Source organism: Stegostoma tigrinum, chromosome 7 (assembly GCF_030684315.1).
Source record: "Stegostoma tigrinum isolate sSteTig4 chromosome 7, sSteTig4.hap1, whole genome shotgun sequence".
NCBI classification, from domain to species: Eukaryota; Metazoa; Chordata; class Chondrichthyes; order Orectolobiformes; family Stegostomatidae; genus Stegostoma; species Stegostoma tigrinum.
In genome coordinates, this window is record NC_081360.1 from 6,790,183 (window position 1) to 6,802,800 (window position 12,618).

The following is a 12,618-nucleotide window of genomic DNA, read 5'->3' on the forward strand; positions in this document are numbered from 1 at the left end:
CATGTGATTTTTGACTCTTCAAAATTCGTTACCAGGATGAGGGCATTGCTGACCAGGCAGCATTTTACTGCCCTCTTGGCAGTTAATGATTGGCAATAAGAGTCAACCACATTGTTGTGGGTTTAGAGTCACATATGGGCCAAACCAGGTAAAAGGTGTCAGTTTCCTTCCCTAAAAAGGGCATCAGTGAACCAAGTGGGTTTTTCCAACAATCAACAGTGGATTCACACTCATGATTGGATTCTTAATTCCAGATATTTATTGAATTCAAATTGCACCATCTGCCATGGCAAGACTCAAACTGGAGTCCCCAGAACATGAACTGGGTCACCGCTTTTAAAATTCCAGTGATAATACCACTACACCATTTCCTCCCCCCATTAGCCATGATAAATACAAGGTTACGGGGATAGTTTTGGGGAATACACCTGGGTGGGATCTCCCTCAGAGGTTTGGTGTGGACTCTGGGCCAATTGGTCTCTTACCACACTACAGGGATTCTGTGAGATAAACCCAGTTCCTCGGTTCGATGTCTCATTTGAAAAGTGGTATTTCTGACAGTGTAGCATTTCTGCATGCATGTAACCTGAGCGGACAGGTCTTGAACAAAAGAAATCACTGAAATTGGAACAAGTGGAGTTGTGGATAGTGACGAAGGATGCTGTAAGCTGCAGAGCTGGGATGAGAGGTGGCAAATGGAGTTTAATGCAGGCAAGTGAGGTGATGCACTTTGGTAGGAGTAACCAGAAGGCAAAAGTACAGGGCTAATGCTAAGATTCTTAGCAATGTAGATGAGCAGAGAGAGAGATCTGTGTCCATGTACACAGATCCTTGAAAGTTGCCACCCAGATTGACAGGGCTGTTAAGGCAGCATACAGTGTTTTAGCTTTTATTCATCAAGGGAATCGAGTTCCAGAACAAAGAGGTTATGGTGAAGCTGTACAATAAACTCAGGTGTGGCTGCACTTGGAGTATTGCATACAGTTCTGGTCACTGCATTAAGGATGTGGAAGCTTTGGAAAGGATGCAGAGGAGATTTACTAGGATGTTGCCTGGTATGGAGAGAAGGTCTTATGAGGAAAGGCTGAGGGACTTGAGGCTGTTTTCATTAAAGAGAAGGTGGTTGAGAGGTGACTTAATAGAAACATAAAATAATCGGAGGGTTAAATAGGGTGGCTGGGGAGAGCCTTTTTCCTAGGATGGTGACGGTGAGCACGAGGGGGCATAGCTTTAAATTGATGGGAGATGGATATAGGACAGATGTCAATGGTAGTTTCTTTACTCAGTACTAAGGAAATGGAATGCTTTGCCTGCAATGGTGGTAGATTCACCAACTTTAGGTACATTAAGTCATCATTGGACAAGCATATGGATGTACATGGAATAGTGTAGCTTAGATGGGCTTCAGATTGGTATGACAGGTTGTCACAACTGAGGGCCAAAGGGACGGTACTGTGCTGTAATGTTTCATGTTCTATGTTCTATGTACCCTAAAGGCCAGTTACTAGTGGTGTGCCTCTGCTGGGACCACTGTTGTTTGTCATTTTTATAAATGACTTGGATACAGACATAGGTGGATGGGTTAGTAGGTTTGCAGATGACACTAAAGTCAGTGGAGTCATGGACAGTGTGGAAGAATGTTGTAGGGAAACTTGGAAGAAGTGCAGAATTGGGTTGAAAGGTGGCAAATGGAGTTCAATGCAGATAAGTATGAGGTGATACATTTGGGGAATAATAATAGGAAGGCCAAATATTGAGTCAGTGGAAAGATTCTTGGTAGCGCAGAGGGATTTGTGTTCATGTACTAGATCCCTGAAAGTTGCCACCCAGGTTGATAGTGCTGTTATGAAGACAGTGTGTTAGGTTTTATTGGTAGAGGGATTGAGTTCCAGAGCTGTGATGTCATGCTGCAACTGTACACTACACTAGTGTGGCCTCATTTGGAATATGTGCAGTTCTGGTTGCCCCATTACAGGAAGGATGAGGAAGCCTTGGTAAAGTTGCAGAGGAGATTTACCAGGATGTTGCCTGGTCTGGTGCAAAGGCCTTAACAAAGACTGAGGGGGACTGGGGTCTGTTCTCATTGGAGAACAGAAGGCTAAGAGGGGATTTAATACAGACATACAAGTCAGTATTAGATAGGGTGGACATTGAGTCTTTCCCCCCCTCCCCCGAGGGGGAGGATGTCAGCTTGTACAAGGGGGCATAGCTACAAATTGAGGGGTGATAGATTTAAGACAGATGTCAGAGGCAGGTTCTTTACTCAAGTGTGGTAAGGGCATGGAACACCCTGCCTGCTAATTTAGTTCACTCAGCCACATTAGGGGCATTTAAACAGTCCTTGGATAAGCATATGGATAATGATGGGATGGGGGGGGCAGGAGAAGAGAGAAGAGGTGGCTTAGCTTAGTTCACAGGTTGGTGAAACATCAAGGGCCAAACAGCCTCTTCTGCACTGTAGTGTCCAAATGTTCTAAGTTCTAAGTCAGAGTCCACATTACATGACAGTGGTTCAGTGCTCAAACTAGTTTGTGTCCTGTTGTGGCAGACACCTCAGGAAGGTGACATTAATCCTGCATTAATTACAGGTCTCACATTCAACAGAGATCATGGCATCCCTAAAGAAAGAGGCCGTTCAGCCCATCAAGTCTGCACCAACCCTCTGAGAAGTGCCAGACTTAGCAACACCCCCCGTCTCCATCACCATAACCCAGCTAACCTCTAGCCTGCACATCCGTAGACTCTACAGACTATTTAGTGAAGCTGGTCAACCGAGCCTGCATACCTTTGGATGGTGGGAGGAAACCAGAATAGGTGGAAACTCAAACACAGGGAGTGTGCAAATTCTACACAGTCACCCGAATCCAAGATTGAACCCAGGCCCCTGGCATTGTGAGGCAGTAGTACTAACCGCTGAGCCTCTGTGCTGCTGTGACCCTGGGTATCCAGTGGTTAGATTGGAAAGGCAGCTTGCATCAATTAGACTGATCCTCTGTTCACTAAAGATTAAAAGGAGGTGGCCTGAATAAAGGCATTTCCTTAAGAATGGATTTTATCATTGAGTGCTAGGAGACAAACTCCTCCCTCTGGTGGTTAGCTGGTGAAAATGGTGATCCAGAAACTTGTCTTAAAGATCCAAGTGAGGCTAAATCGTGGGTTACAGCAGGAAGTAGCTCTTCATGAGGGAGTTGAGGATCTGGCATTCTCTCCCCCCCCCCCCCCCCCCCCCAAACACATGGTATGCAGGGGGTCCATTCAACCTTTCAGAACCAAGATAGATTGATATACATTAGGAGAGACAATTAAGATCAATTTATGGCTCTGAGCTCATGTTATTACTGGACAATTCAGACTGTGGTTTGATAGCATCTGGCTTGTTTTGGTATTACTGACGTGGTCTCACTGCTGCAGATTTTGATTGATAATACATTTGTTTTACTAGTCAAAAAAGAGACAGAATCCTCTTATAATACAAATCCAAAGATTTTTTACAACAGTAAAACTATAGCCCCATTAATCTCAAAATACTCCTTGAGAAGTTAAACTTTTACAGTATTCAAAACAGCACTTGTGCAATACTTAGCCTAGTGCCCTGGTATCTAGCATCTGAATAGGTTTAAGTCAATTATGACTTACTTTTAGATTGGAAGTGCAGAGTGTGTCTTCCTGGCAGTATTATACACCAGAGCTTCAAGGTGCTCAATTTTCAGTAGCCTCCTCAAGGTTTTATCCCAACACTTGAGATTTTGAACTAACATTATCTGCAATTAAGTGGTTAATCTAGTTCATTATATTCCCCCTTCTCAGTACCACTAGTCAACATAGGCATCCTGTTCCATGGATTTCACAGGGCTGCCCCAAATCTCAAGAGTAAAATTGGAACCAAAAAAGTTCCCTCTTGAAGCTAAGAGTGTTTTCCTTTGTCTTCAGTTTGGAAAAAAGCAGGTTTTCAATGACTTTAATGAGCCTGGAATCCTCATTTAGAGATAATAGGAACTGCAGATGCTGGAGAATCTGATACAAGATGAAGAGCTGAATGAACACAGCATCACAGGAGCAGGAAAGCTGATGTTTTGGGCTGAGACCCTTCCCTGAAGCATCAGCTTTCCTGCTCCCATGATGCTGCTTAGCCTGCTGTGTTCATCCAGCTCTACACCTTGTGGCCTCATTATTTACCTTGCTGGATCATAAAACAATCTAAGATAAAACAGCTGTTAGTGCTGCACACAAGCACATTCACTTCAAAGTTGGGTCTCAAAACATGCTTGCAAAGAAATCACAATGGTTATAGAAGTATTTGCAGGCTAATTTGTAATTTCAGGCACACAAAACCAACCAGGTGTTAATTCAAAAGCCAAACATATATTAATCCTTCAGTCTGCATCATCCTAGTAATCCAGAGACCCAGGCTAATGGTTTGATGACAGATTCAAATCCTACCATGGCAGACGATGAAATTTTAACTCGATACAAAATAGTTTGGACTAAAGAACTGTTCTGTCAGTTGCTGCAAAAGCCCATCTGGGTCACCAGTGCCTTGTATGGATGGAAGATTTCCATCCATGTGGTTTAGCCTACACATTACTACAATGGGATTGATTAATTGCCTCTCAGAAATCAGGGATGGGGTAATAAACACTGACCCAGCCAGTGACACCACACCCTGTGAGTCAACAAAATAATTGACATGAGAAAATGAGGCAAGTGGATGGAGAGAAGGTACAGATCTGATGCTAATTTCATACCAAGTGGGGACTGCATGCATTTCCAGTTTGCATGAGGGTAGAGGGTTTGCGCCACCCCTGGACTTTACCAGAGACAAGATGTTGTAGTGCATCTGTGTTCTTCAGTCTGACGCAGTGTCTTGTGTCTCTCTCCCCTCTTTCAATGCCCTCTCATATCTCTTTCTCTCCCCCCCCCCCCCCCCCCCCCCCCCACACACCCTGCAGACAGCTCAGCGAAAAATTCGAGAGATTGTACAAAAAGCAAAGCATCAGGAGCAGAAACAGGCAGGAGGCATTGCTTCACAGTGCAGCAAGTGAAGCAGGATGGAGCCGGGGATGAGAGGAGCAATTGTAGCCCTTCTGACATATGAAGATGAGACACAGACAGGATGGGAACAAACCAAAGAAACAACAAAACAAATGAAACAAAACAAAAACCACAAACAGATGCGGAGAGGATGTTTCCCAACCAGTGGTCGTGACTGTGCCGATACAGCAAGAGGTTTTTGAAAATGGAGAGAGCAGTGACTGGCAGCAGTCCTCCCAGACTTTCTGGACAATCTCTTGCTTTGCCCTGGTTTGTCTTGAGTAACCTGGCTGAATCATAGACCATTCAGGGAATTGAGCAGGCACTTGGGCTGTGGTAGTGTTAATAGGGTTTTTTTAATATAATAAAATTGAAACTAGTTCTGGTTTAACGCTGCTTCTGCAGATGACATGTATTTTTATTTTTTGTTTGCTTATTTTCTCCCCCACAACCCTGAGAGATTAAATCATACTTTTGAGGCCAGAAACCATTATTTGTCAAAAGTTCATTTGCTGAAAGCTGGACAGAGAGAAGACGATGGAAAGAGGAGGCAAATGGAGACAAGAGAGAAAAATACAAAGGGTGGAGTCAGGGTTGGGGTACAGAGAGGTGGACAAGACAGGAGTATATGTAATGAGCTGAATGACCTTCAGGGAGGGAATGCTGATGGGACAGAAAAAGGGCGAGATGAAAGAAAGCACAGGTGAGGAAAATAATATAAGTGGTTTAGACTTGAATGTAGGAGGTCCATCAGCAAGTTCACAGATGGTACAAAACTTGGTGAGGTGGTTTAAAAAGTGAGGAGGATAGCCATAGATTACAAGATACAGACAGGCCAGTGGATAAGGCATCATATGGGGTACTTGCCTGTTAAGAGCCAAAGCACACAGGTTAAGAGCAGGGAGGTTATACTGGGGAATGGTATAAAACATGGTTATGCCACAGCTGGAGTATTGTATGCAGATCTGGAATCTACATTATAGGAGGGATGCAGTAGCACTGGAGAGTTGGAAGAGGACATTTACCAGAATGTTGCCTGGACAGGGGAGTTTCAGTTATGAAGAGTGAAGTGTCAGACTGAATCATAGAAAAGGGGTGAAGAGGGACAAGACTAGGAGAGAGGTGCAGTAGAGAGATGGGGAAAATGAGAAGAGATGGATTGAAAGAGGGGGTCAAAAAAGTCAAGTGGAGGGGAGATGGAGGGTCTGTAATGAGGGGTGTCTAAAGAGAAACGAGGGAAGCAAATAGGAGAGGACAAAAAGGAAGAGGTGTGAAACAGAGGGATAAATAAAGAAACTGGGAAAGGTAGAGGAAAATAAGCAAGATGTAGAAAGACAGAGGGTAGTGAAAGGGAAACAGGGAAGAAAGGAATTGGAGAAGAGGTGGGAAAGAAGAGAGTGATAGCCAGAAAGAGGGAGACTGAGAAACAGGGCAGTAAGTATAAGAGAAATTTGAAAGAATTGAGGAAGAGGGAGGAAGAGGAGTGAAGGGGTATATGGCCCTTTATTATTTCAAAGAGTTGGAGTATGAGAGGTGAAATTATACAAGGTGTAGCCACATCTGGGAGTACTGTGAATAGTTTTTTGGTCACCTTATTTAAGGAAAGATATGGTTTATTTGATACTGTTCAGAGACCATTCACAAGGATAATCTTTGGTACAGACTGTTCATACAAGTGAAGGTTAAACAGGTTGGGACTCTACTCATTGGAGTTTAGAAGAATAAGAGGCAATCTCATTGAAACACAGCATTCTTAGGGGGCTTGACAGGGGTGCATGCTGAGAAGATGTTTTCCCTCATGGGAAGGTCTAGGACCAAAGGGGTCTCAGGGTAAAAGAGCATCAATTTAAGTTAGAGATAAGGAGTTGCTTCTCAGAGTGATGTTAGTCTTTTGAACTTGACAGAGCTGCAAGGGTGGAGTCCTTGTGCTTATTTATGGCTGAGATAAATTCTGATAGGTACGTAGGATGATAGGCATCAAGGGTGACAAGATAAAGGCACGAAATTGATTGGTGAGGAGTGTCAGGTCAGCCAAAGATCTTATTGAATGGTGGAGCACGCTCAAAATGGACTACTCCTGTAACTGTTTTTTGGAAGAGAGAAGGGGCAAGAGTGGGAAAAGAGAATAGAGAGCAGTCACACTGAAAGAGAAGGGAGGTGTGAAGCAGGAGTCTGAGAGCAAGGGAACAGGGGGTGGGGGGCAAATAAAGAGAGGTGTCCCACAGCATCACAGTGAAGCCGTCTTGCTAGGGAGCTGATGTTACAACAACCACTGGCTAACACACTCTCCCTCCAGAGTGTCCTGTAGCCACAGACATCCTTGATCCAATGTAAATCATCCTGGAATCTTGCTCACAGCCACAGAAACGGCTGCCTATCCCTTTAGGATTGAACCCTCCATTGTATTCCTACACTTGATCCACCTCTGTGGAGCAGAGTTAACTGTAGTCCAGGGAATTTGGGTGCTGTTTTCTTCTGAAAGACCATGCCCCCCCCCACCCCAAAAACTTAGTCAAAGCAATTTTTTTTAAATGAATGGCCACAGATGACTCCATTCCCTTTCTGTTTGTGAATTCTTACAGAGTGACTGTCAGCATCAGAGGCTACATGGTGTCCCCAGCTATTGTTCCAGTCCTGAAACTGACCCCCTGGAGTTGCAACTGGGGATGCCTCCTACATACAGTTTCAGTGACTGGGACCAGAATGTATCATTTCAACAGGAGGAATATTCACAGCCTTGAACTTTCATTTATTGACTTAATACTTTAAACCAAACCCTTACATTATTTTAAGGGCAAAGTGTCAGTTTTAATTACAGTAGGACCCTTTTGATTTTTGTACAAATGCCCTTAAACTGTAAATCCAAAACAACCACCTTATAAACTGTAAGCCATAGAAATACTTAAATATAATTGGAACCATTCTAGGTGAGGTGGGACCAGCATGAGCTGAACTTGCTTCTGGGTAGGACTGAAGCTGATTTCCTGGAGATCTGGAGATGAGAATTTACTGAAGTGGTTAAGGAGGGTTTAAACTAAAGTGGCAGGGAATTAGAAACCTAGAGAGGGAGACAAACAAGGATTAAAAACAGAATAGGAAATGTAATTGGCAGAGAATTCAAGAGAAAGAATCAAATGGGGCCAAATAGTGCAAGTTAATGTGAAGGGGCCTATGAACGTTAAAAAGATAAGTTTAAGGCATTGGGCCTTAATGCAGGGAGCATTTATTATAAAGTGGACAAAATTAGTCACACAAGTAGCTGCAGGGCAACCAGAATTTGAAACGGATTATCCAATTTTTAGGAAGGACAGAGAAAGAGGAAAATGAGGCAGGTAGCATTATTAGTTAAAGAGGACATGAAAGCAGTGGTGAGGAAGGAAGTTAGCTCTGATGTAGTGGAATCTGTTGGGATGGAGCTGAGAAGAGAAACACCAAGGGCAGGAAATGATAATTGGGGGGGGTTGTATATAGACCCCCAAACTGATCTACAGTGGTAACATTGGGGAAGACATTAAACAGGAAATTAGCAATTTGAAGCAACAAAGGAAAATCTGGAATTATGAACACTAAGTCAGCATATAGACTGGGCAATTCAAATATATGACTGTAGAGAAATTCCTGCATTGTATACAGTGTTTTCTGGACCAAAGTGTTGAGGAACCAAGTAGAGAACAGGCCATCCTAGACTGATCATTGTGTAATGGGAAAGGAATAAATTGGCAGTCTAGCTGTGAGGCCTCTTGAGCAATAGCGACCATAATATAAAATTTTGTCAAGATAGAGTTGTTTCTGAGACTGGGGCCCTGAATCCTAATAGAGGAAACTGCAATGATGTGAGGTACAAGTTGCCTATGATAGCTTGAGGAATGGCACTTAAGAGGGTTGACAGTGAGAAGGCAATGGCTAACATTCAAAGAGTAGATGAACTGCAATTGCTCATTTCTACTTGAGAAAAGGGTGGCCCCAACTGCAGCAAACAGGGAAACTAGGGATAGTTTCAGATCCCAGGAAGAGGCACACAAAGTTGGCCAGAATAAAAGAGACTTGGAGTGTAAGCAGTTTAGAATTCAGCAAAAGACAAGGGATTTATTAAGAAAAGAATGATAAGGGGACACTGGAGGGAACATGAGAACTTTCTATAAATTATTCTGTAGACATGTGTAGAGATCAATGTTGGTGAATTTAAATGTAGGTCCTTCAGTCAAAAAAAGGAAATTTATGATGGAGATCAAAGAAATGGCTGACCAATGAAATACATCTTAGCCTGTGTTCACAAAGGAAGACAGAATTACAAACCAGAAATGGTTAACACAGGGTTTAGTAGGAGGGAGGAATTGAAGACAATTAGCAACAACCAACAGGTCTGGCAGCATCTGTGGATTTAGAAACAGTTAATGTTTTGTCACATCATGGATTCAGGCAGCTGAACAAAAAAACTACTTGTATTTGCAACAGATCTAAAGTCAAAGCCCTCGAAATTGACCCCAATGGCTCTTAACCAGATTTGAGTAATCAACACAGCAGGCCAAGCAGCGTCAGAAGACCAGGAAGGCTGATGTTTTGGGCCTACACCCTTGTTATAGGCCTAGGTCCAGCATGTCAGCCTTCTGATGCTGCTTGGCCCGCTGTGTTCATCCAGCTCTACACCTTGGATTACTGAGATTCTCTAGCAGTTCCTACTCTGAGTAATCAATCCCAGATTCAGTGAATAATCAATTCCAGACAGCAGTTACTATCTTGAACAAAAGACTTAGCAATTTGTGAACAAATCAGCACGTTTATCAGAGCAAAATTTAACAACAAAATCAATCAGTCTCTGCTATAAACCTGGCAAATTTTGTTTGTTGCATTCACATGCGACAGTTAACACCTAAAAAGTAAAGCTATCCAGATTACTAGCTGGTTTTTACAATGCATTGCTCCACAGGCACAGAGGGTTTCTTGTTTCTGAAGATGTCAATCTGAGAGAAAGCCACAATTATAAGCCAGTCAGCCTGACCTCAGTCATGGGGAAAGTGCTGGAGTCCATAAGAGATTTAATGGCAGAGCACTTGCAAAACAGCAGCAGGATTGGACACAGCATGAATTTACAAAAGGGAAGTCATGCTTAACAATTCTACAAGGGTGCAACCTGTCAAGTAGATGAGGGAAAGCCATTGAACATGGTTTGTTTGGACTTTAAGGTAGCTTTCAATAAGGTCTCATCTACAAGATTATTTGTAAAATTAAAGTGCATGGGATTGTGGATAGTGTAATGATGTGAATAGAGAAGTGAATGGCAAACAGGAAACAGTAGGAATAAATAGTTCCTTTACCTAGCATCAGGTAGTCACTGGTGGAGCACTACAGGGATTAGTGCTTATACATATTGAATAGCTGGTCTAAGAATGATTTAGATCAGGGAACTAAATGTAAATATCTCCAAATTTGCAGCAGCCAAAGCTGGATAAAGAGGGTGAAGAGATGCTTCAGTTTGATTTGGGCAAGCTGAGTGAGTGGGCAATTGGATGGCAGAAGCAGTACAATGTGGATAAGTGTTAGTAGCAAAACAGGAGGTAGGTAGTTATCTGAATGGCAATAATTTGGTAAAGAGGGAGATGCAAGAGAGACCCGGGTGTCCTTGTACATCAGCCACTGAAAGCAGATGGGTGAAGCTGTTCCCACTCAAAAGAATGAGAGGGCAGAGGTTAAAAATGTGCGAATGAAGCGAGAGTGACATGAGAAGAAAACCTTTTCACACTGAAATGCAACACCTGGAAATGTGGAGGAGGCAGGTTCCATTGAGGTATTGAAGATAGGCATAGGGTGGTTATTTAGGTAACAATAGTGCAAAGGGTATGGGAAAAGGCAGGAGATGGCCACCAGGTAATAGAATTGTGCAGGCACAATGGGATGAATGCCTCCTTCTGTACTGTAATAATTGTCATTCCATCTTTCTGCCTCACTGGCTTTGTCGTCCCACTATTCCTGCTATCTTTCTAGCCTTACTTGCCCTCAACTCTCCTCTGGCCCTGTTCTCTTTCCCCTTCCCCATGCCCAGCCCCAAGTTCTCTTCGCTTCCACCTCTCTCAATCACAAGCCCATTCCTCTACTTCTTCCATTTTCTTCCACCACTTTCTTTACGCAGAGAGTTGAGAGAGCATGGAATGCGTTGCCAGCAGCAGCTGTGGAAGCAAGGTCATTGGGGTCATTTAAGAGACTGCTGGACATGTATATGGTCACAGAAATTTGAGGGTGCATACATGAGGATCAATGGTCGGCACAACATTGTGGGCTGAAGGGCCTGTTCTGTGCTGTACTGTTCTATGGTCTATGTTCTATGTTCCTCTTCCTCCTGTTTATCATCTGTCCCCACTCTGCTTCTCCCCCCCCCCCCACCTTTTCCTTCCTAGACAGGCAGTCTTGTTGCCCTCCCCCACCCCTTCACATACTAAGTTTAATTCCCGACTGAAGCACTTACTACATAATTAACATATTGACTTGGTTTTGGATTTGATAAAGTCCAGTGAAAGCTCACATTCAATTAACCAGAGACTTAATATAAATACCTTGGTCCAACAACAAAATTCTACACTTTAGCATTTTTATATACTCTAGTTTTCATTGTTTGCTGACTTGAGTTGAGTGCTTTTTGGCTAGCACACATGCTTTGGTTCATTTTCCCTGGAAATGAGACACGCTGGTCAGAAGTGTACACAATGTATTAAGATGCTACATGAGACCTGGATGTCTTGTCTGCCAGTCACTGAAAGTAAGCACACAGGTACAGCAGGCAAATGGTATATGTTGGCCTTCATAGCAAGAGGATTCAACTGCTGAAGTAGGAGTATCTTGCTGCAACTCTACAGGACCTTGTTGAGATCACAGGTGGGATTAGTATGTGCCGTTTGGTCTCCTTATTGGAGGGGAAAAGTGTGCTGGCTATGGAGGGGGTGCAAAAAAGGTTTGCCAGACTGATTCATGGGATGGCAGGACTGACATACAGAGATATTGGATTGGTTAGGACTACATTCACTGGAATTTAGAAGAATAGGGTGTATCTCAGACACTTACATTCTAATGGGACTAGACAAGGTAAAAACAGGAAGGATATTCCTAGTGGCTAGGAAATCCAGGACCAGGAGTCACAGTCTAAGGATATGGGGTCGGCAATCCAGGACTATGATAAGGAGAAATTCCTTCATCCAGAGAATAGCAAGTCAGAGGCCAAAACATTCAAAGTTTGTGGAGGAGTTAGATAGGATTCTTATGGCTGGAAGGATCAAAGGGTATGGGGAAAGCAGGAACAAGGCACTGAGTTAGATGGTCAGCTATGATCATATTGAATGTCAGATCAGGCTTGAATGGCCCTCTCCTATTTTCTATAGGGGGTCACAGCAAAAGACAGGGAGAATGAGAGCTGAGGGGTTGTTTAGAGATATTAAGCTGATTACTTCATAGACTGGGGACCAATTATCAGATCACAATAGCCCTCTGCCCAACATCAACCACGTGATGGTCAGACAGCTGAACATCTTGGGCTGTGAATAATAGAGAAAGATGGTAGTCAGACCTTGAGAAAAACCAGCAGGTCTGCAGCAGCCAAGA

The 12,618-nt window shown here is 43.3% G+C and overlaps 1 protein-coding gene across 11 annotated transcripts in view; it reads left to right on the forward strand.

Annotated features, from left to right (window-relative positions):
• The window catches only part of LOC125454194 (insulin-like growth factor 2 mRNA-binding protein 2), a 292,393-nt gene extending 286,966 nt beyond the window's left edge, over window positions 1-5,427 (forward strand). For all 11 annotated transcript variants that reach the window (XM_048534702.1, XM_048534709.1, XM_048534705.1 and 8 more), the window contains one exon: window positions 4,950-5,427. In XM_048534702.1, coding sequence (XP_048390659.1) covers window positions 4,950-5,095 — 146 coding nt within the window. In that variant the 3' untranslated portion in view covers window positions 5,096-5,427. The remainder of the gene's footprint in view (window positions 1-4,949) is intronic.
• The last annotated feature ends 7,191 nt before the right edge of the window (window positions 5,428-12,618 follow it).